The 27,825-nt window shown below is 40.9% G+C and overlaps 1 protein-coding gene across 1 annotated transcript in view; it reads right to left on the reverse strand.

Moving 5' to 3' along the window:
- Positions 1-959: 959 nt before the first annotated feature.
- The window catches only part of TKT (transketolase), a 28,192-nt gene continuing 1,326 nt past the window's right edge, over positions 960-27,825 (reverse strand). The window contains exons 2-14 of the mRNA XM_037382434.1: positions 23,732-23,849; positions 22,074-22,187; positions 21,303-21,400; positions 19,439-19,630; positions 18,498-18,616; positions 16,573-16,766; positions 15,813-15,977; positions 14,390-14,546; positions 7,896-8,026; positions 6,460-6,543; positions 6,187-6,280; positions 4,392-4,514; positions 960-1,265 (exon numbers count right to left, since the gene is read on the reverse strand). Of these exons, the coding sequence (XP_037238331.1) occupies positions 1,078-1,265; positions 4,392-4,514; positions 6,187-6,280; positions 6,460-6,543; positions 7,896-8,026; positions 14,390-14,546; positions 15,813-15,977; positions 16,573-16,766; positions 18,498-18,616; positions 19,439-19,630; positions 21,303-21,400; positions 22,074-22,187; positions 23,732-23,849 (1,777 nt within the window). The 3' untranslated portion in view covers positions 960-1,077. The remainder of the gene's footprint in view (positions 1,266-4,391; positions 4,515-6,186; positions 6,281-6,459; positions 6,544-7,895; positions 8,027-14,389; positions 14,547-15,812; positions 15,978-16,572; positions 16,767-18,497; positions 18,617-19,438; positions 19,631-21,302; positions 21,401-22,073; positions 22,188-23,731; positions 23,850-27,825) is intronic.

A 27,825-nucleotide genomic window follows, 5' to 3' on the forward strand; every position in this document is an offset into this window, starting at 1 on the left:
ACATATAAAAATAGCAAAACATTTAAAAATCACCCAGTGGAACCCATCATACGAGATGAACAGCTCACCCCATTCTGAGCAGCTCATGTGAGAAGCTCTTCTCAATAGAATTGACTCAAGTTCCACATTCAGCTGCATCCTCTTGGTTATTGGGAATTTCCTGCTGTCCTTTCCAATCCTTCTTCTCGAGTCCATCTCAGCATTTTAAGCATTCCTGCCTCTTGCCCAACAACAATGCTCTCATTCTGGTCTCACATAGCACCCTGGCTGCATCACTGGCCAAGCGCCCAAAAATAGGATACAAGTTCCTATGAGGAATTTCAACATCCTTAAATGAGTTTGTGCTCACTGCGCTACCATTCTCCGAGCCCAGCAAGTCCCTCCTGCGTCTGTGGCTCATCACTCGTTCCCTTCGCTCTGCTGGGCCCCAACTCCCACCGTTGGTACCCGGGACCTGGTCCATCTCCTTCTACTTCGGCACTGTCCGGAACACAGGGTACTTCCTCCTCGTCTTTGGTTTTAAATGGCTGGGGGGCAGTGCGAAGAGCAGGATCTGAAGCAAAGGCACCCGCCTCCTGCAGTATACCCTTCTGCTTCTCACTGTCCCCATGCCTAACATTTCTGTCCAGAAGAGGGGCTAGTGAACTCTTCCAGCAGTGGGGAAAGAATTCTGTTTTTGCCAAACTCCCTTCAAGGCAGGATTTTAATCTTCAGCAGAAAGTTGGACCAAACACTGAACGACAGTTACTTGATTCACTCTAGCTCTAGCTCCAATGCCCAACATCTACTTCCCCGCCATAGCACAGCCCACTCAGACCTTCAGCAAACACCCAACCGCTCCCATGCTACACCTCACAGGAGGGAAGGTTAGTTGCAAGGCAGACCAGATGTTACCCCACTACACAAAACCCCAAAGAGGGGAAGGAGTGGGGGGCAGGGAAGACATTTAAAAACCAGAAGATTTTTTAAGCTGGTATTTTTATTGGAACTCTCTACATAAAGCACCTTCGCTTGCTTTAAACTTACAGTACTTCTCTGAACACTGCTTCTCTGTAACACAGCACAAGATGCTTCAAACTACTCCGCGTTCCTTGATTTGGACACCGCCACCTTAACAGCTTGCACAATGGCATCTTTATCAATGCCAAACATCTTCAGGAGCTCAGCTGACTTCCCGCTTCGTGGTACATGAGATACAGCCAAGCGACTGACTGTGATACCAGGCTCACCCACTACTGCAGCGCACACCGCTTCTCCAATGCCACCTACAGAAAAAAAAAAGTTGAAACAGGACAAACATCTGTTACATTTCAACAGGCAACATATAGATTGCATGTATATCTGGTCCAAAGGTCCGTGCAAGTTAAATCCTCAATTCACGTGCTTGTGAGAAACATCAATCACAATACATGTCTGAGCTGCCCATTTGTGAAATGAAAACGAAAGACATGAAAATGAAATTAATTTCATTTCAAAAAAATGAAAACACTGCCTATTCCAAAGGCTTCCTGAGGAACAACCTGCCTGACACTTCCGAAGTACTTACAAATCGACAGTTAGAAACATAAAGCGCAGAACCATCATGGAGCCCTCACCACTTCAGCATCAGCCACTGAGGGCCAGGTTTAAAAATATATTTAGACTGAGGAGTATTTACAAGTGTACTTGACGTGCTGAAAGTCTCCATTACCAGCAGTCGGAACGGCATTTAAGAGCTCCGTCTCTCATGATGCGTGTACATGCCGCTAGGCACCTCTCTCAGTTATGTAACACATTCACAACCTTTGCTTAGAGCTCAGCTCAGACTGAATCACCACCAGTCACAGGGACAAAGGATGCAATGGGGAACTGCATGGCAGCAGAACAGACCCTAGAAGCAGCAGTATTAGGGAAGAAGAAAAGACCGGACAAGTGCAGAGAGCACATGCTCTCAGGCCCAGTAGGAGACACCTTTGAGCTGCACCCCAGTTAGGGCGTATCCAGGAACACAGGACTTTTCACAGCTCCGGGCATGGTGTGATTTAACCAGCCAAACTCAGCCTCCAGCCACAGGCACCTCCATGGATGCGGCTGGTCAGACCAGCCCGATGTGGGCTTGCAACGCATTCAGGCTGGCGATGCGTGTACACCTGACCTTCCTCGACTGCATCACATAGAGAAAGCTGTGCCAGCGTACATCGCATGTTCATCACCTCAGAGTGCAAAGATTTCACCATCTTGCAAATCTGCAGTAAAATATTTGTCCAGAGTTGAAAGATAAGCTAGAAAGTGATGAGGCTTAGTGATGGTATCACCATCCAGAACCTGGAACAAAAGTAACCAGCACTTACAGTAATACCAGCTCACTTCAGACACCTGGCAAGAGTGACGTTCACCTTAAAGTAGGACAATATTCTCATAAGTGTATCTGCTAATTTCTATTAGTAGATATCTATGGTATCTACTAATGCTGTAAGTCCACAGCTGCCCTTCTGCTAAATTCTCCACCTCCCCCACAAGCAGCAAGTCTGACATGCGATTCACAACAGCTGCTCTCTCTGCACATGGTCTCATCTTCGTGGGCCATGTTTGCGCAGGCAAGCCCCTGAAAACCTGTGCAAACAAGACACATCAGAGGGCAAGTGGCAGCAGATTATGGAGTTAAATCCAGTTGGCAGCCGGTCACCAGTGGTGTTCCCCAGGGCTCAGTGTTGGGGCCAGTCCTGTTTAATATCTTTATCAACAATCTGTGCAATCGAGTGCACCCTCAGTAAGTTCGCAGATGACACCAAGTTGGCCAGGAGTGTTGATCTGCTGGAGGGCAGGAGGCTCTGCAGAGGGGTCTGGGCAGGTTGGGCCCACGGGCTGAGGCAAATGGTGAGAGGTTCAGCAAGGCTGAGCACTGGGTCCTGCAGGTGGGGCACAACAACCTCACGCAGCGCTACAGGCTCAGCGGAGAGGGGCTGGGAAGCTGCCTGGCAGAGAAGGACCTGGGGGTGCTGGTCGACAGCCGGCTGAACACGAGCCAGCAGGGTGCCCAGCTGGCCAACAAGGCCAACAGCGTCCTGGCTGTATCGTATCCAATATAGTGTGGCCAGCAGGACCAGGGCAGTGACTGTCCCCCTGCACTCAGCACTGGTGAGGCTGCACCTCAAATCCTGTGTTTGCTTTTGGGCCCCTCACTACAAGAGGGACATTGAGGTGCTGGAGCGTGTCCAGAGAAGGACAACAGGGCTGGGGAAGGGTCTGGAGCACAAGGCTTGTGAGGAGCAGCTGAGGGGGATCTGGGGTTGTTTAGTCTGGAGAAAAGGAGGCTCCGAGGGTACCTTATTGCTCTTTACAACTACCTGAAAGGAGGTTGTAGGCAGGTGGGGTCAGTCTCTTCTCTCAAGAAGGAGGTGATATGACAAGAGGAAATGGCGTCAAGTTGCTCCAAGAGAGGTTTAGACTGGATATTAGGAAAAAACTATTCACTGAACAGTTTACTAAGCATTGGAACAGGCTTCCCAGGGAAGTGGTTGAGTTATGATCCCTGGAGGTATTTAAAAGACATATAGATGTGGCACGTGGGGACATGGTTAAGTGGTGGACTTGGCAGTGTTAGGTTAACAGTTGGACTCAATCTTAATGGTCTTTTCCAACATAAACAATTCTAAACAAAATCCTGGCACAGAAGCTGGGGGAGTCTTACAGAGACTACTCTGCTTCTCCCAGAAAGCATTTTATCTTAAGATTTACTTGGGAATCATCTTAGCAATTCCTTCTTGCATGCATCGTGCACTTTTCGCCCTAGCTTAAGAACACTCACATACCCATTGACAGATTCTGCAACAGCCTGTAAGCAGGTGAAATGAACGTACACAAAGAGTCTAGTGAGGATCTGCTCTTTTATAGCAGTGGAGAAGAAAGAGAGAGGAGTTTGTCCCAGGGTGACTGCAGAAACTGCCAAAATCACGCGATTTCAAGTAACCTGGAATCCTGATTTTGGACACAGGAAAAATTTGAGGAACCTGCACAGCAACAGTCTCTCTTGCAATTTAACAAACTGCAGAGCAGCTGCTCTAAAGCCATTCTGAGAACATTCTGTACAGAATCACTGCACCGCAGCAGGAATTTACAATTTCACTCGGCACAAATGAATCAAGACTTCACTTGGACCAAGCACACAGAAGGGCATGCAAGGCCAAGTTAATCAGAAAGGCAGCCCTGATTAACCCATTGTGTCTTAGGAAACTTTCAATCCTCAGTGTCATCTTATAATTGTAACAGCAACGAAAAAGGCTACACCCTCTTTTGCTTTAGCTGAATGACAGCATCAGGTCCCATACTTCTCTCTCAGGTCAGGAGAAGCTGTGAGCTTCAAACCCCCTGGGAACAACTGTGTGGGCTGTGACCTCCTGGACCCAGCTTACCTTCATGGTAATGGTCCTCAACAGTGATGATTCTGCCCTTGGTCGCTCTTGCGTTTTCAAGTATTGTCTTCTTATCCACGGGCTTTATAGTAAAGGGATCAATCACACGGATGAAGATTTTTTCTGCAGAAATAGAATTAAATTATTTGCAACAAGAATTTGGAGAATGCAAGACAACACAAGTGCCCCTGTGATCTTTTAAAACAGTTTAAAACAGGCAGCCCCTGTGATCTTTTAAAACAGTTATAAAACCTGCCTGCACTAAGTCCCAGCTACCTGTACCTATGGCTTGTCTACCACGGAACCCAAAACCCCCTAATTTGTGTATGTACTCTTTCTTCATGCACCTGGTGAGGTAGTGATATCCATTCCACTCCACAGACCACTACGAGTGCCTGTCAGCAAAACAGCAATATAACTGGCCTTCCCACAGGTAAGAGCAGAACCTAGTCACCAGGAAATCTTTGTCATTCAGACTGCCAATCAAGATTCTTTTCCCCGCACCTTTATTTTAGCTTTAACTTTATTGTCAAGCCAAACACAATTTCCTCCTGCTTCTTCGGTCTGTCGGCATTCTGAATTCTTCATCACAGGCTGCTCACCTATCAGGTATGCCTATTTGAACTGCCTCAGTCCTGATCGTGGTGCCCTTAAGGTTGGCATCAAAACCAGAATCATCATAAAGCACGCTCAGATGGCTTGTTAAAGCTATGTACAAATGGTGATTGTTTATAAAGAATAGCAAATTACATGAGGTTTTGTCTGATCCTGGCTAGCAGAACACTGAGTCAACTCTTACCATACATAAAGAAGCCCTATGTTATGTTGACAGTTTTTTGACTGCAGGCTCTTTAGTGCCCAATGTATTTTAGGTATTAGGCACTGCCTCTACACTAAGGGATTATTATCTCTCCATAGCTGGTTATTTATACTTCAAGATCAGCAGAGCATTGCAAAACACGGTAAATGCAGAAAAATAACAACAGTTCTGAAAATACAACTTTGAAAATGTCCTAAACCTGATGGCTCAAGGTCACGATAAAGTATGTGTCCACCCTGATACAGCATACAATGCTACCCCGTAAGTCACGGGCGGCATTAATTGTATTCTCTCTATTTGTAATCTCTTCCTGGGTGCAGGCTACTGACTCAAGAGAGATTTTTGATGATTTCTTTCTCATTTCATTGAAGGAATTTTATCTTCGCTGTGAGATGTCAGTGCATTTGAGCACTACAGAGTTATTGCCTGCCACGCTAGTTAAAAGCTGATATATCCATTCATTCATAAAAAAAAAAAAAAAGACAAAAAAAAAGCAGTGAACCGTATCTACACAAAGGCACTGCGTATCAACAGCACCGTGTAAGAGCACACAGAGCCGCTGTGGCTCAGTTGGCAAGCTGTGTTTTGTTACCCGGCCCCAGCCTGATGCATTGTGTTGTGTTGGTACCCTGGCCCGCACAGACAATGTGCCAGGGAAGGGGTGTTCCTGCTTCTTACGTGCTGCTAACCTTCGGCCTGCAGCGCACCTTCAGACAGACTAGCAATTTTAAGGAGACTCTGATCTAATCAGTTTGGCAATTTTCATGGCTACTAATGCTAAGCTAAACCCTCAACAATTAGGCAAGACAGGCAGATATATACTATGTTGCACTGTATCAGCTTAGCAAGTGACTAGCTGACTGAAACATTTTAATTAATGTTTACCAGTACAAAGGGTAAACAGTTAGGCTGAGTGCTATTGATTTCTTTGCTGTGTTAAATGATAAAGGGAAAAACCACCCATAATTTGATCACCTTTTCTCAGCTGCTCTGCTGCAGCCAGAGCCTCATGCAGAGTGACTCCTGCTCCAATCACAGTCACTTGATCATCCTTACTCTTCAGAATCACCTGCAAAAAATGTTTCCACATATTTTTAATGATAAATCTTACTGATATTGCTAAAATTTCTGTAGATTTTATTAAAAAGATCAAATCTTTGGTATTGGAACGCTTTAGAGGGAAAAGGACTTTTACAAGAGGAACTTTACGTATTTTTTTTAAATTCTGTTTATCTAGGCAATATTTACCTTCGCCTGACCAATATGGAAGTCCTCATTGTTGTTGTAAATGACAGGATTTTCAGGACGACTAGTTCTTATGAAACAAATGCCCTGTTTCCGAAGTAAATGTGTTAGAAGTTACAAAACCAGAAATATGTTGACATTCTAGTTTGCAAACCCTATGAAGCAAACTGATTTTTTTTTCTATTTGTCCATCTTTCACCCGTCTATGTTAACTCTGGTTCTACTGAGTAAACGCCCCACCCCTCACCCCCAATTCCCATTAGTCCTTTTTCAACAGCTGGTTGTTTCACACATTACAAGACAGTTAACCTCTTCTTAGAGCACGCTGATAACTTACTATTTTCTTTCTGATTCCAAGATCTTTATTTCTCTTTTGCTCTCTTGTGGAACTGGAGAATCCTACTTGAGTTAATTAGAATCTTAGAACTTTGCCATACACGTGCAAATTTTACTCTAGCGACTTTAAAGCAAAAGAAGAAATGCTCAGCTGAAAGCAAGGAAAAATGCTTTCCATCAGTTAGTGTTCAAATGCCCTTCCAAAAGAAGTAACAAACCAGTACTTACATCTAATCTCTCCCTCACACCATCTTACACTGCTTTCCTCCACCCCCCTCCATTTTTTCACAAACCACTCATCACATTTGTTACATACCAAAATTCCCCACACTTCCACTTAAAAGCCGTACTAGCAAGACTGAAATTTTTCAGACTGTTTGTGCCTTTCTCAAGGTAAACTCCTACGGCAGCCAAAAGAAGTACCAATCAAGGAGATGATCCGACTCAATGTTACCAGTGATGTTTGAGCATTGCTATGCCAAATTAGCTGAAGGTCAGGGAGACCAGAAACTCTGTCAGGGCTACATGCAAAGTCTTACTCATCTTCAGCCACAGTCCAATTTAACTGCAATCCATCACTGGCAACAGAGGAGCAGACGATGACCACTGAGACTGTCAGCTAGTACAAGCACCAGATCTCAGTAGCTTCAAAAGTTGCAGACTTAAGACTTACAGCGGACCTGACTCCTGAGCTTTCACATACAGGCACCTGATCAAAATACTCAAGATAAATTTATCTTTCCATATCCAGCTTCAATTTTGACCCCAGAGATATCACACTAGGCGCGTACTTTCTGTAAGTTTGCTAAAGACCAATATGAGTTACACTTGCCCTTATTTCTGAGCCAATTTAGACCCAAACTGCAATTGCTGTGTAATCATTTACATCTCCCCAAATCTGGCCCACAGCATTCCAGACTTCATTCTGCACTAGACTGGACAGAATGTCTGCAACCTTCCCATGCAAAGAAAACCTCCCACTGCCAAGCTGGAGCCTTTGAAAGAATTTATGTGGGTAGGAACATGCAAGAAACATGCCAGAAGCAACAAAAGTAGTACAAAACAGAAGTTATCTTCTGGCTCAGGAATACTGCGATGCAAACCTTGGTGTTGGCAGCTATTTCCACTGCTTTCTCAGTGGCTACAGCATCGCTAGGGTAAAACACAGTGGCATTGGGAATAGCTCGGAACATGCACAGATCCTCCAGTCCCATCTGAGATGGCCCATCCTCACCTGAAAGAATTAAACCAGGGTTACAAAAGAGTATGGGCACATTTTTGACAATCACTCAATATAGCGGTGAGGTTCAATGTAAACCAGGGGGGAAAAAAAAAAAAAAAGTATATAAAACCAGGCACACACTGGACATGCAAGTCTACCTGCTTAGAGAAAAGAATCATCTTCTCCTTAAACCTGGAACCATCTAAACAGTAAATAAAGACAGAACGAGACTAAAAAGAAAGAGAACTGGGGTTAAAAAGAAAAAATAGAAAATAAATTATAGCAATAAAGCAATACAAAAGGAAGACAACCAAACTAGGAAGGGTACAGATTCAAAGAGGGTCACAAGATAACTGAGCATCTTCAGATTTACATGTACTGAGGCTGCACAAGCAAAATTTATACTTGTCAATAGTGTTCCTTGAGATTTAAACTGCTGGAAATGTGAAATGAGAATTGCATGTGTTCCGTCACAAATGGAGAGTGCACTTAGTGCAACTACTCTCAAATTCTTAGGCTCATTTCAAGATTAAATGAAGGGTATGTATATTTCAATACTATAAAAAGTCTTTAAAAGAGCAAGAGGGCATTCATGTTGTTAATTTAATAATTCAAGCACCTTATGGCATAAACAGCAGATCTATAAAAGAGAATTATTAGCCAGAACATGTGCTGGATGCCATGATTTTCCATAGTTAAAGAAACAACCACCACAACACCCCCCACCCCAATGACCTTATGTAAGGGTGCTTTGGGAATGGCACTGTTCCAAACTAACCATGCAAAGAGTTCTGAATCCAGTCATGTCACAGCCTGCAGAGCAGAAGCAGGGCAATAAGCCTTCCCACATGCACCCACTACCTGTTACTCAAGAAGGACGAGCTCATGAGGAAGGAGGAGAGTATTTTCATGAGAGCAGCACAAAACTCTGAAGAACTTTAAACATGTTAGAGAAATCAATCATTGAACTCTGCCACTATACATTACTAATAAAGTAAGCATGAACCAGGGAAAAAAGTGTCTCGGCTTTCAGTCACGACATGAAAAAAAAGTTTTCTCAACATCATTTTCTAAATCTGTATGCACTCTGAATGAATGAGTGGGATCTCAATGGGCGTTTTCCTTTCCTAAAATGCACCCGCATAATGTATACATAAAAGTGAAATTATAAAGAACAAAATTAGCAGGTACCTGAATCAGAATCTTACCCAAGGTAAAGAGAGTACTCATGCTTGTCCTGCTTCTGCTAATGTGATGCCAATAACACCAGTGTTCACAGTTCGTACTAGTAATTTACAGACTAGCACTAATTTGAGTTTGGCTGAAAGTGCATCTTTTAGAAAATCCTGGTTTATGTGGTTTTAGAGTAACACAGATCAAAAGAGAGTAATTTTCAATTACATCTGCAAAACTCACATTTATAGCTTAACAAAAAAATGTGAGTGCTTAACATGAACAGTATCACATGTCTAGAGTATAAAACTGGTTGTTTTATTAACCAATATTTCTATTTTTGACACACATACACTATGATTGCTTTCCCTATATGTTCAGTTTGGAAAATATAGATTTTCCATTACTCTCTTATGACCTTGAAAACAATGTTTCATTAGACGTTTTGGTCAATCAGCAACCACTGGTCTAGAAGTGAACTTAGTACAAGTTCAGAAGGTCACTGTGATAATTATTTCTCATGAATTTAACGGATCCAAATTTCAATACAGCAGAAGCCCAGGTCTACCTAGAACTGCATACATAAAACTTTAATTTTGACCACAAATCCAGTTAGGATTCTGAATTCCATGCAGGGCCAAAGTTCTAACAGGAAGTACCCTTAATTCATACCCTTTCATTTAAAATTGAATTTTCTAACTGCTAAAGGATTTCTCTCAATTACTGTCTTTTACAACTCAGTTGCAAAACTTTGGATCCAAATTCTTTTTTGAAAATCAGGGTTGAGGCCTGAATCAGATTTATAACAACTTTATAGATCTAACTATGCACTTCACAATCATAGCTCTCAGAAGAACATTTCAAGTGCTGAAAATTGAAACTTGGAAGTGTAGTTTTAGGACACAATTCAGGTAACCCAAAGGAGTTTTATCTTCTTAAATGAGCAAAGAACAAAGCTAATTGGCTTTTGCACCAACACGCTTTGCTGCTTGCTAAAACACTTAAAACTGGATTTGACTACGATGAGATGGGAGGACTGATTTTAAAAAGAAAAGAGGCTTGTAATAGAATCCCTCCCTTAATGACATACACATGCCATAATCTGATATACTCTACTTACAGTCTCCACTACTAAAGCATACTCTATACTACTGCAAGTAAAGCCTGAAGTTCTGGATGAGACTACACACATTTATGAAGCACCTTTAAATCTTTACCAATATTACAGGTCAAATTAACTATTTTGCTTTAAACAAAAAACCCCGACCCTCTTACAAACCATACTGCTAGTCAAAACGATTAAATCAACTGAAAAATGGTCAGCTCTCCCTCTCTTTCTTTTCCCCTATAAATAACTAGTAGTTTTTCAAGCATGAATGTCTACTGGCATTTTCCTTCTCGGTATGCAAGTCTGCTCCTGTTTTTAAGAGTGCTGTCTATGCATTTCATTAAAAAAACACAATTCCCTCCCTCCCTCAAACCAAAATCAAACCCTGGTATGATCTGACATGTACCAAACAGGGTGGGAAGTAAAGACCAGAGAAGATACTGCTAGCAAGGGCCCTCAGCCTGCTGCTCCGAGACGTGCTGGCTACACCGTAGCATACTTGAAGTCTTCCAGAGAGGAGCCAGGGGTTCCTGAGGTGATAGGAACCAGCAGCGAAACACCAGTGAAATGCCTCAAAGGAAGTAAAGGAACTTCTTCTGGCTGAAAGCCCAGCTGAAGTGCCTCTACACCAATGCATGCAGCATGGGCAACAAACAGGAGTAGTTGGAAGCCACTGTGCCGCTAGAAAGCTACGACCTAGTCGCCATCAGAGAAACTTGGTGGGATGAATCCCATAACTGGAGTGTGGCTACCAATGGCTCTAAGCTGTTCAGAAGGAAGGGCGGAGGCGTTGCCCTCTACATCAAGGAACGGATAGAGCGTTACGAGCTGTCTCTGAAGAACAGCCACGAGCAAGTTGAAAGCTTATGGGTAAGACCCAGACACTGAGGTAACAAAGGGAACCTTGTGGTTGGCATCTACTACAGGCTGCCCGATCGGGGGCAGGGGGGAAGGTGGCTATTGATGAAGGCTTCTTACTCCAGTTACAGGAGGCCATCATGCTCCTGTGCTGGGGGACCTCAACCACCCTGACATCTGCTGGAAAAGAAGCACAGTGAGCTACAGACAATCCATGAGACTCCTGGAATGCACTGAGGGTAACTTCTTAAGCCAGGTAATAGACAGCTCTACCAGAGGGGATGCGCTACTGCACCTGTTGGTCACCAGCACAGGTGAGCTAATCAGTGACGTCAACGTTGGAGGCAGCCTGCACTGCAGTGATCATGCACTGGCGGAGTTCACAGTCCTGAGGGATACGTGTTAGGTAAAGAGTCAAGTCAGGACCCTGAATTTTAGGAAAGCAAAATTCCAGCTCTTTAAGCAGTTAAGTCAATAAGACCCCCTGGGAAACTGCCCTCAGGGACAACAGAGCAGAACAGAGCTCCAGATCTTTAAGGATACGCTGCATAGAGCGCAAGAGCTCTCACTCCCCAGGTGTAAGAAATCAGGAAAGGAAGGCAAGAGACTAGCATGGATGAGTCAAGGCTTGCTGTTCAAACAAGGGCAAGAAAGAAATGCTCAAGCAGTGGAATCAGGGACAGGTATCCTGGGAAGAGAACAGGGACACTGCCTAGTTGTGTAGGGATGGGGTCAGGAAGGTCAAGGCACAGCTGGAGCTAACTCGGCAAGGGATATAGGGAAGAATTAAAGGGCTTCTACAGGTATGTCAGCCAGAAAAGGAAGGACAAAGAAAGCATAGGCCTCCTCAATGAGCAAGGCTGGAAAACTGGTAACAACAGAAGAGGAGAAGGCTGAAGTAACCAAGTGTTTTGCCTCAGTCTTCACTGCCAACCTCTCTTCCCACACCTCTTGAGTGGATGGACTGCAAGACAGGGGCTGGGGGAGCAAAGTCCTTCCCACTGTAAAAGCATATCAGGTTTGCAACCACCTGAGGAACCTAAACATACGTAAGTCTAAAAGACCTGACGAGATGCATCCCAGAGTCCTGAGGGAATTGGCTGATGTAGTTGCCAAGCCACTCTACACGATATTTGAAAAGTCATGGCAGTCAGGTGAAGTCCCCAATGACTGGAAAAAGGAAAAACCGCACCCATTTTTAAAAAGGGTAGAAAGGAGGACCCTGGGAACTACCAACTTTTCAGCCTCATCTCTGTGCCTAGGAAGATCACGGAACAGATCCTTCTAGATGCTATGCTAAAGCACATGGAGGACAGGGAGGTGATCAGAGACAGCCAGCATGGCTTTACCAAGGGCAAGTCCTGCCTGACCAACTTACTGGCCTTCTACGACAGAGTGATTACACCAGTGGACAAGAGAAGAGCTACAGGTGTTGTCTGTCTGGACTTCTGTAAGGCCTTTGACACAGTTCCCCACAACTTTTTTCTCTCTAAGTTGGAGAGAGATGGATTGGATGGGTGATTGTTTGGTGGATGAGGAATTGGTTGGATGGTCACACACAGAGGGTAGTGGTGGTCAGTGGCTCAATGTCCAGACAGAGATCAGTGACAAGTGCTGTCCTCCAGGGGTCTGCACTGTTTAATATCTTCTTCAATGACATAGCGGGATTGAGTGCACCCTTAGCATGTTTGCAGACATCATCAGGCTGAGTTGTATGGTTGACAGGCCTGTGGATGAGAAGCCATCCAGACAGACCTGGCCAAGCTTAGGAAGTGGGACCATGTAACCTAATGAGGTTCCAGAAGGCCAACTGCAAGGTCCGGCACCCGGGCTGGGGCAACCCCTGGTATCAATACAGGCTGGGGGATAAAGGGATTGACAGCAGCCCTGCAGAGAAGGACTTGGAGGTACCGGTGGATGAAAAGCTGGACATGAGCCAATAATGTGCGCCTGCAGCCCAGAAGGCCAACTGTATCCTGGGCTGCATCAAAAGAAGCACAGCCAGCAGGTGTTGAGGGAAATGATTTTCCCCCTCTACTCCACTCTGGTGAGACCCCATCTGGAGTGCTGCATTCAGCTCTAGAGCCCCCAACATAAGGACGTGGAGCTGTCAGAGCAAGTCCAGAGGAGGACCACAAAGATGATCAGAGGGCTGGAGGACCTCTCCTACAAAGGCAGCCTGAGAGACTTGGGATTGTTCAGCCCGGAGAAGAGAAGGCTCCAGGAAGACCTTATAGCAGCCTTCCAGTACCTGAAGGGGCCTTTTAAGAAAGATGGGGACAAACTTTTTAGAAGGACCTGTTGTGATAAGACAAGGGGTAATGGTTTTAAATTGAAAGAGGGTAGTTTTAGACCAGATATGAGGAAGACATTTTTTACAATGAGGGTGGTAAGACAATGGAACAGGTTGCCCAGAGAGGTGGTAGATGCCCCATCTCTAGAAACATTCAAGGTCAAGTTGGATGGGGCTCTGGGCAACCTGATCTAGTTAAAGGTGTCCCTGCTCACTGCAGGGGGGTTGGACTAGATGGCCTTTAAAGGTCCCTTCCAATCCAAAATGTCCGATGATTCAGTTTCCTGAATTACGTAACAGTCTCACAATTCCTGTTCCATTAGTATTTCTAAGGCTTCAGGTTTTTTTAATCAACACATCAACTGCTCCAGTAGTAAGAAATACTGAGATAAGTAGATGCAATTTTTTCAAATTGGTGATCTTCAAAGGCATAATAAAACAAAAATATTTATCTCTTGTAAAGTGTTTTTGAGATTGGTCAACAAGAGCATCTGCAAGAATAAGTATCATTAGTTTCTCATTTTAAGGACTGGGAAATAAAGGTACAGTAAGCACATGACTACTCTCATCACAGAGAATGTCAATTGCAAACACGGAAAGGAACCTAAGCTCCTCACTTTCAATCCAATCCCTTCATATTGCTTTACTTGTAGAGCAGAAAAGCTTGCAGGGTAAAGTCCTACTTTTATCAGGCCAAACTGATAAAAAGAAAAAAAAAATAAGCAGATGAGCTCCTGAAGGCATGAAACCTTTCTCATTCTTTCTAAATACAACAATGTATCTGATGGAAGTGAACTGCAAATGTGACTTCTCCCTCTAAATGGTGCCACTGTTATACAGCTATATCACTGATTGTCTCCACAAAGCATTATCGGTTTGGCTGCTAGACACTTATCACTAAATGGATGAGAACCGCTGAAAAATAAGCCCAGGCTGCCCTTACCAATAGAAACACCGCAGTGCGACCCACAGAGATTGATGTTACTCTCGGAGATGGCAGCCATACGGATCTGGTCAAATGCCCGTGTGAAGAAGGTAGCAAAGGTACTGGCAAAAGCAACGGTTCTGTCACGAGTAGCACAACCAACTGCAATGCTCACCTGAAAAGAGGGAGATTGTACAAAACCAGTGAATTCCTTGTTTATCGATTACTTCCAAAAGATCATCTGTGGGACTTCCTACTGCAGAACTTTAGGAAGAAGCTCTCAATGCAGATTAAAAATCACTCTGTCCAGTCCTGCTTGTAATTATTGGCCTTTCCAAAAAGGAAAGGCAGCGCCTTTCTCTCCCAGTATCTACCCTCTACCATCTCTCTGCTCCTTGCCTCAACTGATAGCTCTTATTGTTGATCCTTACTGGCAGCTTCTTTTCTTTATCTGCTCTGAGCAGCTACTCACAGAGTTTTAAGATTTATCCCCCTCCTCCTTTTCCTGGATCAAAGGCCTACACTTTCAGTCCAAAGACATGGTTTTTCTATCCCCAACAGACAAAAATTACCATTACTAAGTGGGAATGGATTTACCTGTGTGATTTGGACTGGTATTTATTAAAAGGGCCCTTCTTCAGCAAGATGGAAATTAGAACAAGTCGTAAAGTTGTTTATTGCTACAATTACCCTGTACATTTATTTTACACAGAAATTGTTCTGCTCTTCATTCGTGCAAATTTCTCCTAAGCTTATATAAATCCAAAATGCCTGACTCAAGCTCCTAAAACTGCCCTAGTATAAAATTTGCAAGAGACAGTTCATGGGTTCTTTGGTTATAAATTGTTAAAGACAACAGCAAATTTCTGCCTGAATTTGTGTCTTTAATTTCATTTGCTTCAGTGAATCCATATGGGCGGCAACTGAAGACTTAGTCAAACAGATGAGTTACCAAATTATTTCAGTTCTGTACAAATGTCATCAGGCTACATTTATTAACTGTTTCTCTGTCCTCATCTTCATACCCCAGTCTAGCATAGAACTCACTGTCACATTGTGACATTCCATTTTTGTGAAGCAAAAGAAACCAAACCTAAAGTCTTTTCAGAGTTAAATTTCTACAAATCAGACTGTGGAAGGTATTACTGTTGTTTACATGTTGCCTTCTCTTTGTGTACTGCTGAAATACAGACAATATGACCGCAAAACTAAAAAGAAAAAGAGGGGGGATTTAGGAAAGTATTACTAGAAGCACTCCTGTCATATTACATTTGTAAGCTTTTGCCATAGCCTAGTTTTTCCCCAAGAAATAAGTAAGTCTACATATCCACAAATATACATATGAACAGCAAATTAAAACCCCACCCTGTGAAGACTCAGAGTGAATGGTCTGATATTGCTGTGTAATATCAGTATTTCATAAAGCCAAGAGACCAGTTACCATGTTCTGTTCAGCAATGTAGCATTCAATGTAGCGACTGGGATGTTCTTTCTTAAAAAGCTCTGAGAAGGTGGAGTTCTTTGTGTCTCCATCCAAAGCAATCACTCGATCATTAGCATGGCCCAGTTTTGCAAGTGCAACACCATAAGCTTTGCGGGTAGCCCACTAGGAAAAGAAAAATACAGCAGAACTGTTGTAACTTCCTGTTCCTAGAAGCTTTTTGTTTGTTTCTTTGTTTTTTCCATGAGTGCATGCACACACAACTAAAAAACCCCACAACACGCAAGACAACTGAAAAAAAATTTATGTTAGCAGTATCAAAAGTACATATAAGAACAGTGACATTCCTAAGTGTAAACAAAAAAAGAAAAACACAGTGAAGCATCAGGACACACATCTGTGCTGAAATTAGCAACTCCCTACCAATCCAGCTATGGAATTTTTAAAACCTTGGTTTCCAATCATGGAAAATCACTGAACCTCGTGGAGTTTAACTTTAAATACACATAAAATAGTTTGAATGATTGGTAACGATCATGAAATGGAGTTATGTGAGTCTTTGTATTTTAATATCCTTCCAATACGCAGTGAGCTTAATGTCTGTGTGTCACACAACAGATGTACCAGGATTCTCAAACTAGGAGAGAAGAGGTGGGTAGTTGAAATCGTGGCAAAGGAAAAACACAGAACTTCCGGCCATCCATTAAACAGCCTCATACTTTGAAGTTATCTGACAAACAGTGAAAAAGGAAGGGAATACCTTTTCTCCCACTTTGTAAGTTGGTGGAGATGGCATCTTAATGTTTCTAATATTTACTATAGGTGCATCTTCTTCCGGGAGGGCTGGAGAAAGCTTTTTCTTATTTTGGATTTTGTCATCTATTTCCTGAATGACTTGTTCAGCCATGTTTTTTGGAAGGGGCTTTCCATGCCAGCTTTCCTTATCTTCAACACCTGTGTATTTAAAATTATATTACAAATCACAAAAATATAAAAACTGTTTAAGATCTTAGCTGCAGATTTTACTCGGATAAAAGTGCAGTGGAGCATGACAGTCTAGTATAGTCTTCCAAGAAAAGAACTTCTTTATTATTCCCACTGTAAACAATTACCATTAATTTAAATTGCATTAAGACAAACATGTTTAAATACTTAACACAAATAGTCAAATTCCATATAGTCCAAACTAGTGATGAAATTCCAGTATCTTCTACTGAAATTGATTATGATTTGGCAACTAAAAGACGTGGTCCATAAGTGTGGCAAGAAGTAAACAGTAATCAATCTGAACAGTTAACATGAATTTTCAATAGTCGGGCCTAATTAAACAAACTCAGATGAATTTCGAACAACAGTTAAGCAAGCTAATTCAAACAAGACCTGACATTTTACAGCTTTATTTTAATAGCTTGTGATGACTCTCATCTTTGTGCACCTGGCACTAACAGCAAAATCACCTCTCTGGCTGATATGCTGTTTTTCACTGAGTAAGTCACTAAGAAGAATGAATCTTGCTTGCTTACTCAATGAAAAGGAATGAAGATATTCACTCCTGTTATTAATATTTATGTGGTCAGAAAGATAAATTAGCAGAGTGCCTCTAATAAACTGGAGCTGAACAGAATCATGGCAACCCTGGACACGCTGAATATGCACTGTATCCACAGAATAGATACACAGAATGTAATCCATAGAACGCTCAGTAGCTAGCACACATCTCACTTGCAAGAACCAAAATAATTTTCTTAGCACTAATGCTGCTGGGAAGTATAAAGAGTTTGAAAGACTTTCTGCATGCTATTGCATGTGTTGGTGCACATCTGTCCCCTAGACAACTAGGTAAGTTTCACACCATGTGAAAACTTCAAAAGGATCTTAAAGAGGCATCATGAACTCCAAAATTCAAACAGCTGCTAACCTATGAAATCATTTCTATGGATTACTGTATCCTGTATCTCAGTGACTTCCACATCAGATCATATGAAATAACCTGTAGTGTTACCAGGTAGCTTATGTACCACACCTCATGCAGCTTCGTCAAAACTGTAAATGCAGTAATTCCTCGTTTTCTGTGTGTGCATACTGCCTGGCTGGTAATAAGCAGACCCAGTTATTTGCAACTCAAGGAGCAGGGAGTTTTTATGACAAAGTCACTCCCTTCTCAGCATAGTCTCTGTGAGTCTAGGGATCAACAGCAAGCCAACAAGGTGGCCCTCTTTTGCTAGGGCAATTTTCAAGACAAAGCCATATGGTCCAATACCCCACCCCGCCACCCCCCCACCCCCCGGCCATCTTCCAGGCTGGAAAAGACTTTTAAAAGAGTAACAACTCAAGCACAGCTGACAGCAGAGGAAATTCTACTCTACAAGTGGGGATCTGTAAAAGCCCAGTCAACACAGAACCGCACATGGCTGGATAATGTGAAGAACCGAGAGCCACATCTTTGCCTGCTTCCTATGAAGCATCAATTTAACATCCGCCATAAGAAAAGGCCACAAAGGAAAAAAATATAGGGTGAAACTGAGTTTTCAGACTGTGTGGTAGTACGATCAAGGCAAAAAGCTGACAGGATGCCAAATGAAATGTTAAACTTCTGTATTTTTTAATGACTGCACCTTTATTGCAGCACTATGTACATACTATTTATATACATATGTGTATGCAAAGGAATAGATGTTTTATTACCTGATATGCCTTTGCCTTTAAAAGTCTTTGCAATGATAGCTGTTGGCTGATGTTTGGCCTGGCCAAAGGCTTTGCAAAGTTCCTCCACACTGTGTCCATCAACGATGATAGCATGCCAGCTAAGAACACAAACAGATCAACTGTTTCCAAAGGGTTTTAGCATGTGACACTCTCTGGTAGTTAGCAATAACAATAACGAATACTAACTTCATTCCAATGCAGTGTCTTTTTAAAAGACCCAAAGTATGCCAGAAACATGAACTAGCATTCATTTGATATACTAAAATATCAGTCCCTTTTTTATAATGCAAAATGACTCACAGAGGAATTAACAACTGCTAGCAAAATTCTCAGCCTACAGATAACCGAGTTATCCTACATTTCTTCAGATTAATAGCCTTTTCTAATTACAAGAGGAAATCAGACATCCAGAAATCAGTTAAAAAATTGACAATCACAGCTGATTAAAACATAAAAATGCTCCAGCACAATTTGCATGGCTGCTATTGTATCTGTCAGTTCTTTATCAAGGATTTCTGCATCTACATAGAAATATACATTTCTAAACTAACTGAAAGCCAATACATAATTCTTGTACAAGTAGCCGTTTCCATGCCTTTTTTTCTGATCTGCTTGCTATGACAGTACATTTGGTCACACAGTTAAAAATCTGTATTTAATGTGATAAAAACTGCTTTAAGATCCTCTAAGAAATTTATCTGAGTAAGCAGTCCTTTTATTTTTCCTTTAAACAAAAAATTCTGCCACTTTAAATCTTCCTGCTGTACCAACAAAGACGACCAATATCAGGCATTATGAAAGACCATCTTTCTTGGTGATGGTATCCTTTAGAGCTAAAAGTTCATTTGAAAAATTCTGAAAAGCAAATAAAACATACAGTTTCAAATGAGAGACTAGAATGAACTTGTCCAATCACGTACCCAAAGGCTTCACAGCGTTTCTGGTAAATTTCAACATGATGCTGCAGAGGGGCAGGGTCACTTTGTCCAAGACGGTTAACATCAAATATAGCAACAAGATTATCTAGCTTGTAAAACCCAGCAAAGGCCATTGCCTCCCAAACAGAGCCTTCAGATAGCTCTCCATCTCCTAGCAGACAATACACTCGATAGCTACAAGAAGAAATCAATAAAGTAAAATAAAATTAATGTGTAAACACAATTAAATCAAGAACAAACTCCCCCCAACAATTCACAGTTAGAATTCACTGCTTTTCCTATCCCAAACTCAACCCCCATTGCTGAATGCATTCACCTCAGATAACTGTATGTGACATGAGACAAATTAAAATACTTTTGAGCTGTTACACATAAAAAAAAAAAAAAAAAACCAGATGAGAAATACTGTACTCCTTTTCAAACCTTTGTCTCAAAAAAATCAGACCTTAAGCCTCCTATTGCAAGGCTTGAATGAACAGGCCCATTAAACACTGTCACTGTGACTCAGCAAGATCACTAACAATACATGAAAGGTTACCGTCTGCTTCCTCATTCCTACCATATACTCTCTGGAAGGATGAACAATAATTTAATTTCAGGAAACTATAAATTGTGGATGAACTCAAGTATGGATTAAAACATGTTACATAACCAAATCCAGAATTCAGGAAAAAGGATAACCAGCACGATAGGACTTTGTAGACTATTTCTCCAAATACTGAAGCTTTGTATTTAGGTAAAATTCAGATAGCAGGAGTACTGCCTGACCTCTGTAGAACTCAGCTGCTGTATTTTTCTTTTATTACCATTCTCTTTTTTTTTTGGATGACAAAGCTTTGTAAATGTTCATTATGTATTAAAATTTTAAAATAACTGTATATTAGCCTTCAAATAATAATTTTAAAAGAAAATAATCAAGATGGCTGTTAGTGATTTTTTTTTACTAGACATTAAGCTATAAGAGACTTCTGATCTGAATCCCACCTGCCTACAGCTAAATCTGAACTCCTTCCACATAAGCTGCTCCCCAGTATTGCATGCAAGACCACCTTTTTCTTCCGTCATGTAAGCACTGGTTAGATTTTTTCCACACGTAGCATCTGCTAAACTCAATTAAAATCACCAAGTCATCTTTTACAGAAATGATTTCAAGTTAGTGAAGTGTAGGACACATTAACTGGGCAGCCTATGCTCGAATGTACTAGAACTGTCACATAAAATATATCAACTACATCAGGCTATTTTTCCTCCTCATACAGATTTGCCTTCAGACATCTACTTTTCCTGTGCACAAAACAAATGGCAGAAGCAGTCATTTTTGTCTCTATGGAGTTGAGTGCCTTTCTGATAACAATTTGAAACCCTACTTTATGATTCAATGGCTCTATTATTGACCATAATAGTTCCTTATCTAGATACATGTTCTCCATCATTTGTCATCTGACTTTGAACAGACACATCTCTAGTTTGCATCTTTCTTCCGAGTGGATACATACCAGTCTCACACTGGCTATTACTCTCTGGAAGTTAAGAAGCTGCTCTAACGACTTACTGTTTTCTCTGTTCAGGGACATCACCTTGCAATGCTGTCAGTTACAAAAGGAACATGCATATGCACTAATTCTTGCTAATCTTTAAACCATCGGTAGTTTCACTAGCAATGACTTTGTAATTATCAGGCTAGTAATCTATCATGAAAAACCTGAATTTGAAATTAGACTTGGGAATGGAGACCAGAATAAAAGAGGTTTGGGTTTTTTTTCCTGATTGAGATAACAATACAATTTCTTTTCACAGAATATTCCTATTGAATGCCTATAATCATGAAATATGAAGATGGAATTACCTGGCTCTGTCAAAGAACTTGCCAGTGTATGCCATTCCACATGCAGCACCAAGACCCTGACCAAGGGATCCAGTAGCCACATCAGTGAATGCTTGCCTCTGAGAACAAAAGAGCAACAATTATTTTACAGTTAAGAAATAGAGGAACCACATTCCAGTGCTAGAAAATGGTTCAACATACATCAAAATTCAGCTTGTCGGCTATAACAATATAGTGCAAGTCCCTCCAAATCTTGCCCTGTTCTCCTCCTTTCCCTGCAATGTGTGTACCTTGACGATCCATGTCACAAGCTAACTAGGCTCTCTGAAGGCAATGATACCTATGGCCCAGGAATTTCTCAGCTATGCCTTGGATGGCAACTGTTAAGAACTGATGATTTTGTGTAAAAAAGAATCAACTGAAACAACTGCCTGGGAACGGAAAGACCAATGAGGTGACCAAACTGGATATAAACTTATGAAATACCTCAAAGCTTCTTAACGATGAGAAAAGCCATGCTGGAACTTTATATAAAGCTTTTTTTTAAATTAAAAACATTGACATACAGGACTGTAGGGGAACTTTACAACAGCTATAAAGTTAATTTTTACATGCTCAAACACAGAGACTGATCCAGTTGTGAAGCCTTATATATAATGTAAGTGTCATCAACCTTCTTATAAGTCTGTATCTTTCCTGTACTGTAGCTGGCAAACACAAATTGCTGCAAAATACATACACTTCCTGTTTTACAGAAAACAACATTTTATATCAAAGGTTATGAACACTCACTGGTACTGGGTGTCCTTCTAGGACAGAATCAATTTTCCTCAAGTTCAGTAATTCTGCTTCTTGTAGAAAACCAGCTTCTGCCCAAACAGAATATAAAATTGGTGCTGCATGACCCTAGAGAGAAACATAAATCTTAAGCAAAGCACAGGTTTCACAATATGCTAGTATCAAGACAAAATTCTACAAAGCTGACAAACCCTGGAATCAGGTTCTTATGTCCTCTAAGCAGGCCCCGAACATGCAACATTCACATTGACGCTTGTTTCCAAGTCCCCCGTGCCCCTGCTTATAGTACCCCAGACAGCTGAGTACAGTTAAGACAGAAAGAATGCAGCACTCTGGAGGGCTATTTAGGATGTCCTTGAGAAAATCAACACCGAAGAGCAAGAAGGTCTCTCTCAGCCATGCAGGTCCAATTCCAAAAAGTAGTTTTGGTATCCAAATAAACGATTCAATTTGTTTAGGTACCAGTTTCAAGAACAGAGCACTGTTCACTAAACCAGTAAACGGATGAGCAAGTGTTACCCCATTCAATACATATGTATTCAAGGTAAGATGCAGTGAGTGACAACAGGCAAAATTTTAAGCTTTATACACTCAGATTCTTGCAGCCACGTCCAAGTGGACAACTGCAACGTAGTAGCCATCATTCACCCACGGAGTCATTAGGAGTCAAAAAAGCATGCAGAGATTTGAAGCCATTTAGCAACTCCAGACAGAAACCCTGATTAATTAGAGTGCACCAAAGCAAACACGAAGAAGTGACTCTCTCGTTACTTTACCACCTCAGCATTAGCTCCTTGCTTCTCATCCAATCACTTATTTCAGAACGGCAGTCAGAGGTGCCAACAGTTATAATAACCGATGCAAGGATATACACCATCAGCTATGCAGCACTACTGTAAGCAACCACGTGAGGAACTCAGACTCAAAGATGGAACGCCTCACTGGAGTACTTCATCTGCCATTTTTTACATGATTAAGTTTTCTGAAGGCCCCTCAACTGCCTTTATGTCATATGATTGAAATGTCCCTGTGATTTGCAAGGGCATAATGCAAAAGGGGATAGAAACGCTAATGGCCAGTCCAGACTGTGGTTTTATGTGTTTTTTGAACCACAACAGTTTCAGAAGTAGCATTGACTTTAATATCATACTGGCACAGTAGGAATGCAAATTGCTCACTAACCTACCATAACTATTTCATATAATGCTCCCTGAAAAGCTGACAGTAATTAGTGCACATTGTGACATGACTGCAGGCGTAACAGCATGGCTGCATTTAACAAGTAGAGCACAAAAGCTAACCGCAACTCACTCAGTAGAAAGTCGGTTATGCCAAAATAAAACAGATGTTAATATTTCTTGATAAATTTTATAGACAATATATTTATTATTTAATATTAAAACAATTTAACAAAGTGAAGTTAAGACTTACCAAGACACATTATACTGAGTGTGTATTTTTGAGTTATGCTACAACTTAACCCAGTATTTATTTGTCTTTCTGAAGTAGACAAATTCCAAGCTCTCAAATATTTCCAATAGACTTCTGTGTAGTTGCAAGCACAAGTAAGTATGAAGACAAGTCTATATAATTTACAGACAGACAACTCTTTACCAGCAGACTGCAACAGTATAGCGTAAAAGTTATTTTACCTTTGAAAGAACAAACCGGTCGTTGCTGGCGTTTCTGGGATCTTGCACTTTGTACCTCATGGTATGGAAAAACAGCACAGACATAATCTCTGCTGCACTGCAACATGATGTAGGGTGGCTACAAGTCAAGACAGACCCAAGATTATCACTTCTCATCATTGTTTGCTCAGGACTGCATCTTTAAAATATCACTTTACCAGCCTGCTACTCCTCAGCATTAAAATACACTCTTAAAGTGTTTTTGATAACCCATCCCATCTACCATTACCCCAGTGCCAATCAGTTGTACTTTGAGACAAAGGAAGCCTTCTTATCTAGTTGAAGTGGACCTTAAAAAATAGACCCTGGTGACAGCTTAAGGACACATCTTTTAGAGCTCTCTGTTCTTCATGTGAAGGAACACCACCCTAATCGGTGACTATGAAGCACTGGAAGGAGTACGATCCGTACCTGAAATCATACTCTACTAATTTAGCTGACAGTGGAAATTCACACTGATGCAGAGGAAGCGAAGACAGCCTTCCACAGTACTTTAGCCACGCACTGAGTGAAGGAATTAAAAGCATGGCATCATAACTTGTTCAGGCCCCACTGCACAGGCAGGGATTGGTAATGCAAGATTAACTTCTGCAGAAAGTTCTGGAATGTTTACAATTGTATAACATAGGTACCATTTTATTCTACTATGCTAGAACAGACAGAACTAGAATTCTGATTTCTAAAGAGGGCATTAAATAGTACAATTTTTGTATTTCATCTTCTACTGAAACTAGACAAGCAAATATAAATTTGCACAAAAAGGGTTATTTACAAGTGGCAAATACTGAGTTATTCCAAGACAAGGTACATAATTTGTTTGAAGTGTAATAGAATGGCATAAAATTACTTTTATTCATCTATATTACTGTCATTTAAATAACAATCACTGTAGTTCTTATGCATCTTGAAGGGATGGCACCACCTGACCACTTGAGTATATCAGCCTTGGCTTTTCACTTGTGATAAAGCTTAAAAGGGGTAAGGAGGCTCTTTAAAAACCTTTACTGAGTGTGGAAAGTAGCATTTTCCAGAGTTACTGGTATAAACAGGATAATTCTTGGTATCAGTGGTTGCTACTGAAGTATAGGAAAGTGAATAATGAACGGTAAAAAGGTTATGGCTACAGAAATCTTCACCAGCTTTGAAAATAACCTGCAGTCTCATCTCACCTTCTCTTCTACAAATGTTTATTTTTCATCTTTAAAACAATACTCTTATAAAATATTTGACCCTACTTGTAAAACAGGACAAACTTACTATGAAAGTGTCACATTTCGTCTCCCACATGTACATTTACCATGCATGTTAGGATTAGACACCACCTTCACTAGAACTAATCAAAATATTCTCTTCTGGTAGTAATAAACCTTCCCTCCCAACATCCCCAACAGTGCTGCAATAAGAGAATAAAAACATGCAAAACACTAGCAAAATATCAATTACGGTTAGTGTCCATCCCTTTGTAAGTACTCACACACAGGGAACCAAAAGAATTAGCTTTAAACCATGGTTCAAACATATTAGTAAATATTTATAAATCTGAGTTAATCAATAAGCCTTACATGCTTGTTTAAAGCTTTCATTCCTTTAATTTCATTAACTTTATACTTAACCATACTTCTATGAACTCCTGGTCTTGGTAAAAAAAGTTTAAAACAACCTAAAATGGTAGCATGTGGAAATAAAAAAAAAGGTAGAAAAATTTAATAAATTACTTGAAAATTAGGGAAAAAAATATTTTTATTAAAACTGCAGGTTAATTGAATGATCTCCTACTAACATAACCAAAATTTAACTACATATCAGATACCAGAAATCACTGAAAAATCAACTACACAATTTTCTTTAAATACAGTCATCTTATTAAGGCTACAACTACTGGTCTTCTATCAGCTCACACTTTTCTATTAAGTTCTGTTGAAAGAATTCCTTGTTAATCCTAGGAAAGTGTATTTGGATTACTCGTAGAAGGAAAGTCACTGCCACTACTTGCACACAATCTTCCATGCTGAGCTCCTGATTGACAAACAACCTAGAACTTTGCAGTGGTGGTCCATTAACATGCTTCTCTGCCAGATAGCTTCTACCGATGAACTGCCTTAACCTTCAAATATAGCCTTTTAGTAAGAAAAGGCAAAACAAAGTATATTAGAATACTCTAACCCTGGATCCACACAAATCAAGAGTAAAATAATTACTCCAATGTAGTTAAGAGTTTTCTTTTAACTACTCTGCATCATTTTATGTTAGCTCCATCTACACATATCTACACATTTCAGCTAAAAAGAATAGTGGTGAAATGTTAAAATGGAATACTGAATGAAAGAAAAGAGCTAAAAAAATTGAAGGAAAACAAAAATGTGCAAAATGTGATCATACCACACGTTATGAAACTGCCTCTTAAGAAACTCTTGCAAGTTCCACTTTTAAGAATTTAACCATCTAATTCTAGGAAGCCTGGCACTGTTTCAAAACTGCAGAAATTTATCATTAGCTACAAAACAGACTACCAGTTTTGATTAAAACGTCTGCACTACTTATCTAGAAGAAAAACTTCTTCCACGTCCAAAAGCAAGTATGTTCAATCTTGACAACTAACTTTTTTTTCCCTCCCCTAAGGCATTTTAAGCACAAAATCTTGTTCCAATTCACTGAATTTTTCCACTACAGCTGGTAAAGTACTCAAAGCGATATGTTTGAGCATCGAGGATCAGACTGCCTGCTCTTTTAGCTCTTGTCCAGAAAAAGGCCGTAGCTTTCTTCAACAAAAGTTAGTACAAGTAAAGACTGCAAGAACTGATGTATCAGATCTGTCATGAAACCACTTGTGTTGCAATATATGCAAGTTTACAGAAATTACTTCATTGAAAGTAGCTGGCAGGTCCTCTTTTGTCTGAAGTGCTTTTATTGCAAGTATTTCCTTCAGTTTTACATACTACACCTTTAACAACCCCAAATTTCCTTAACATCAGTGCAAGCATGACAAATTTTTTAACTAACTGTAAGCTTCTATTTAAATTTAACTTGCATTCAAACATCCTTCTACATTCTTGGTGGATACCAGCAATTCAGGCAAAGCTTACTGTCTCATTCAGGCTTTGGAAAACACATTCATAAAGCGTAGCTGTGTTAGAAATGTATGTGATTTGCCTAACACCGCGAAAGACTGTGAACGTCTTTTTCTTTTAGGCACATTACTACAACATCATCTTAGCAACCGAATCTTATTAAGAAAGAAAATGTATGGCTTCTCAACAGAATCTTCCCTCCAGAGCGCATCTTTCATAATCTGCTCATTATCATGTTGTGTAATAATTTCAGACTACACAACTCTAGTGCTAGGTTAAGCTGGAGTGATTAATGAAACACCTTTGTGCAAGAAGTACTCAGTATTGTAGCACAGATGAGCCAGGAATAAAAAGCTTGAGTAAAACTGTTTTTACTGTTTCTTCATCGGCATGGGGAGAATGACTTTACTATTGAACTTCATGGACCACAGAAAATAAGCAAAGGCTGCAGCAAGATCCTTGCTCTTTAACAGCACATCAGACAAAACAGAGACATAGTTTTATCTGTAGATAAAACAACCAATACTATACATCTGTGTGCCCTGCTTAAAATGCACCCTAGAAGCTCAAGACCGAAGATCAAGCTCTGCTAAGAAGGTTTAGCACAATTTTTCTTACAATTTCACACAGGCTTGGCTTGTGTAATACTGCCTGTATATTATGGCTTTGAAACAGATGAAGAATTAAAAGAGCAGTTGTTAGGTAACCTGTACTTCGCTCTCCAGACTGGACCAAACAAGCCATGGCTTTGTAAAAACCACTCCTATGGCTAGCTGAGAAATTCCCTGTGTCCCAACGCTCCATTTTACAGGAAGAACCAAGGCAGCATTTTCATTTGCTGTATGCAAAAGGTATGAGTAAAGTTCAGTTTCTGTATGCTTTGAGAAAGAGCCATGTGAGGCAGCCCATGCCAGACACAGCGTGGAAAGCCTAAGGCAAGTCAGAGAAGCAGCTTTAAAATATTTTACACACCACTCTTCTCCACAC

The sequence above is a fragment of the Falco rusticolus genome, chromosome 4 (assembly GCF_015220075.1).
Source record: "Falco rusticolus isolate bFalRus1 chromosome 4, bFalRus1.pri, whole genome shotgun sequence".
In the NCBI taxonomy this organism is placed as follows: Eukaryota; Metazoa; Chordata; class Aves; order Falconiformes; family Falconidae; genus Falco; species Falco rusticolus.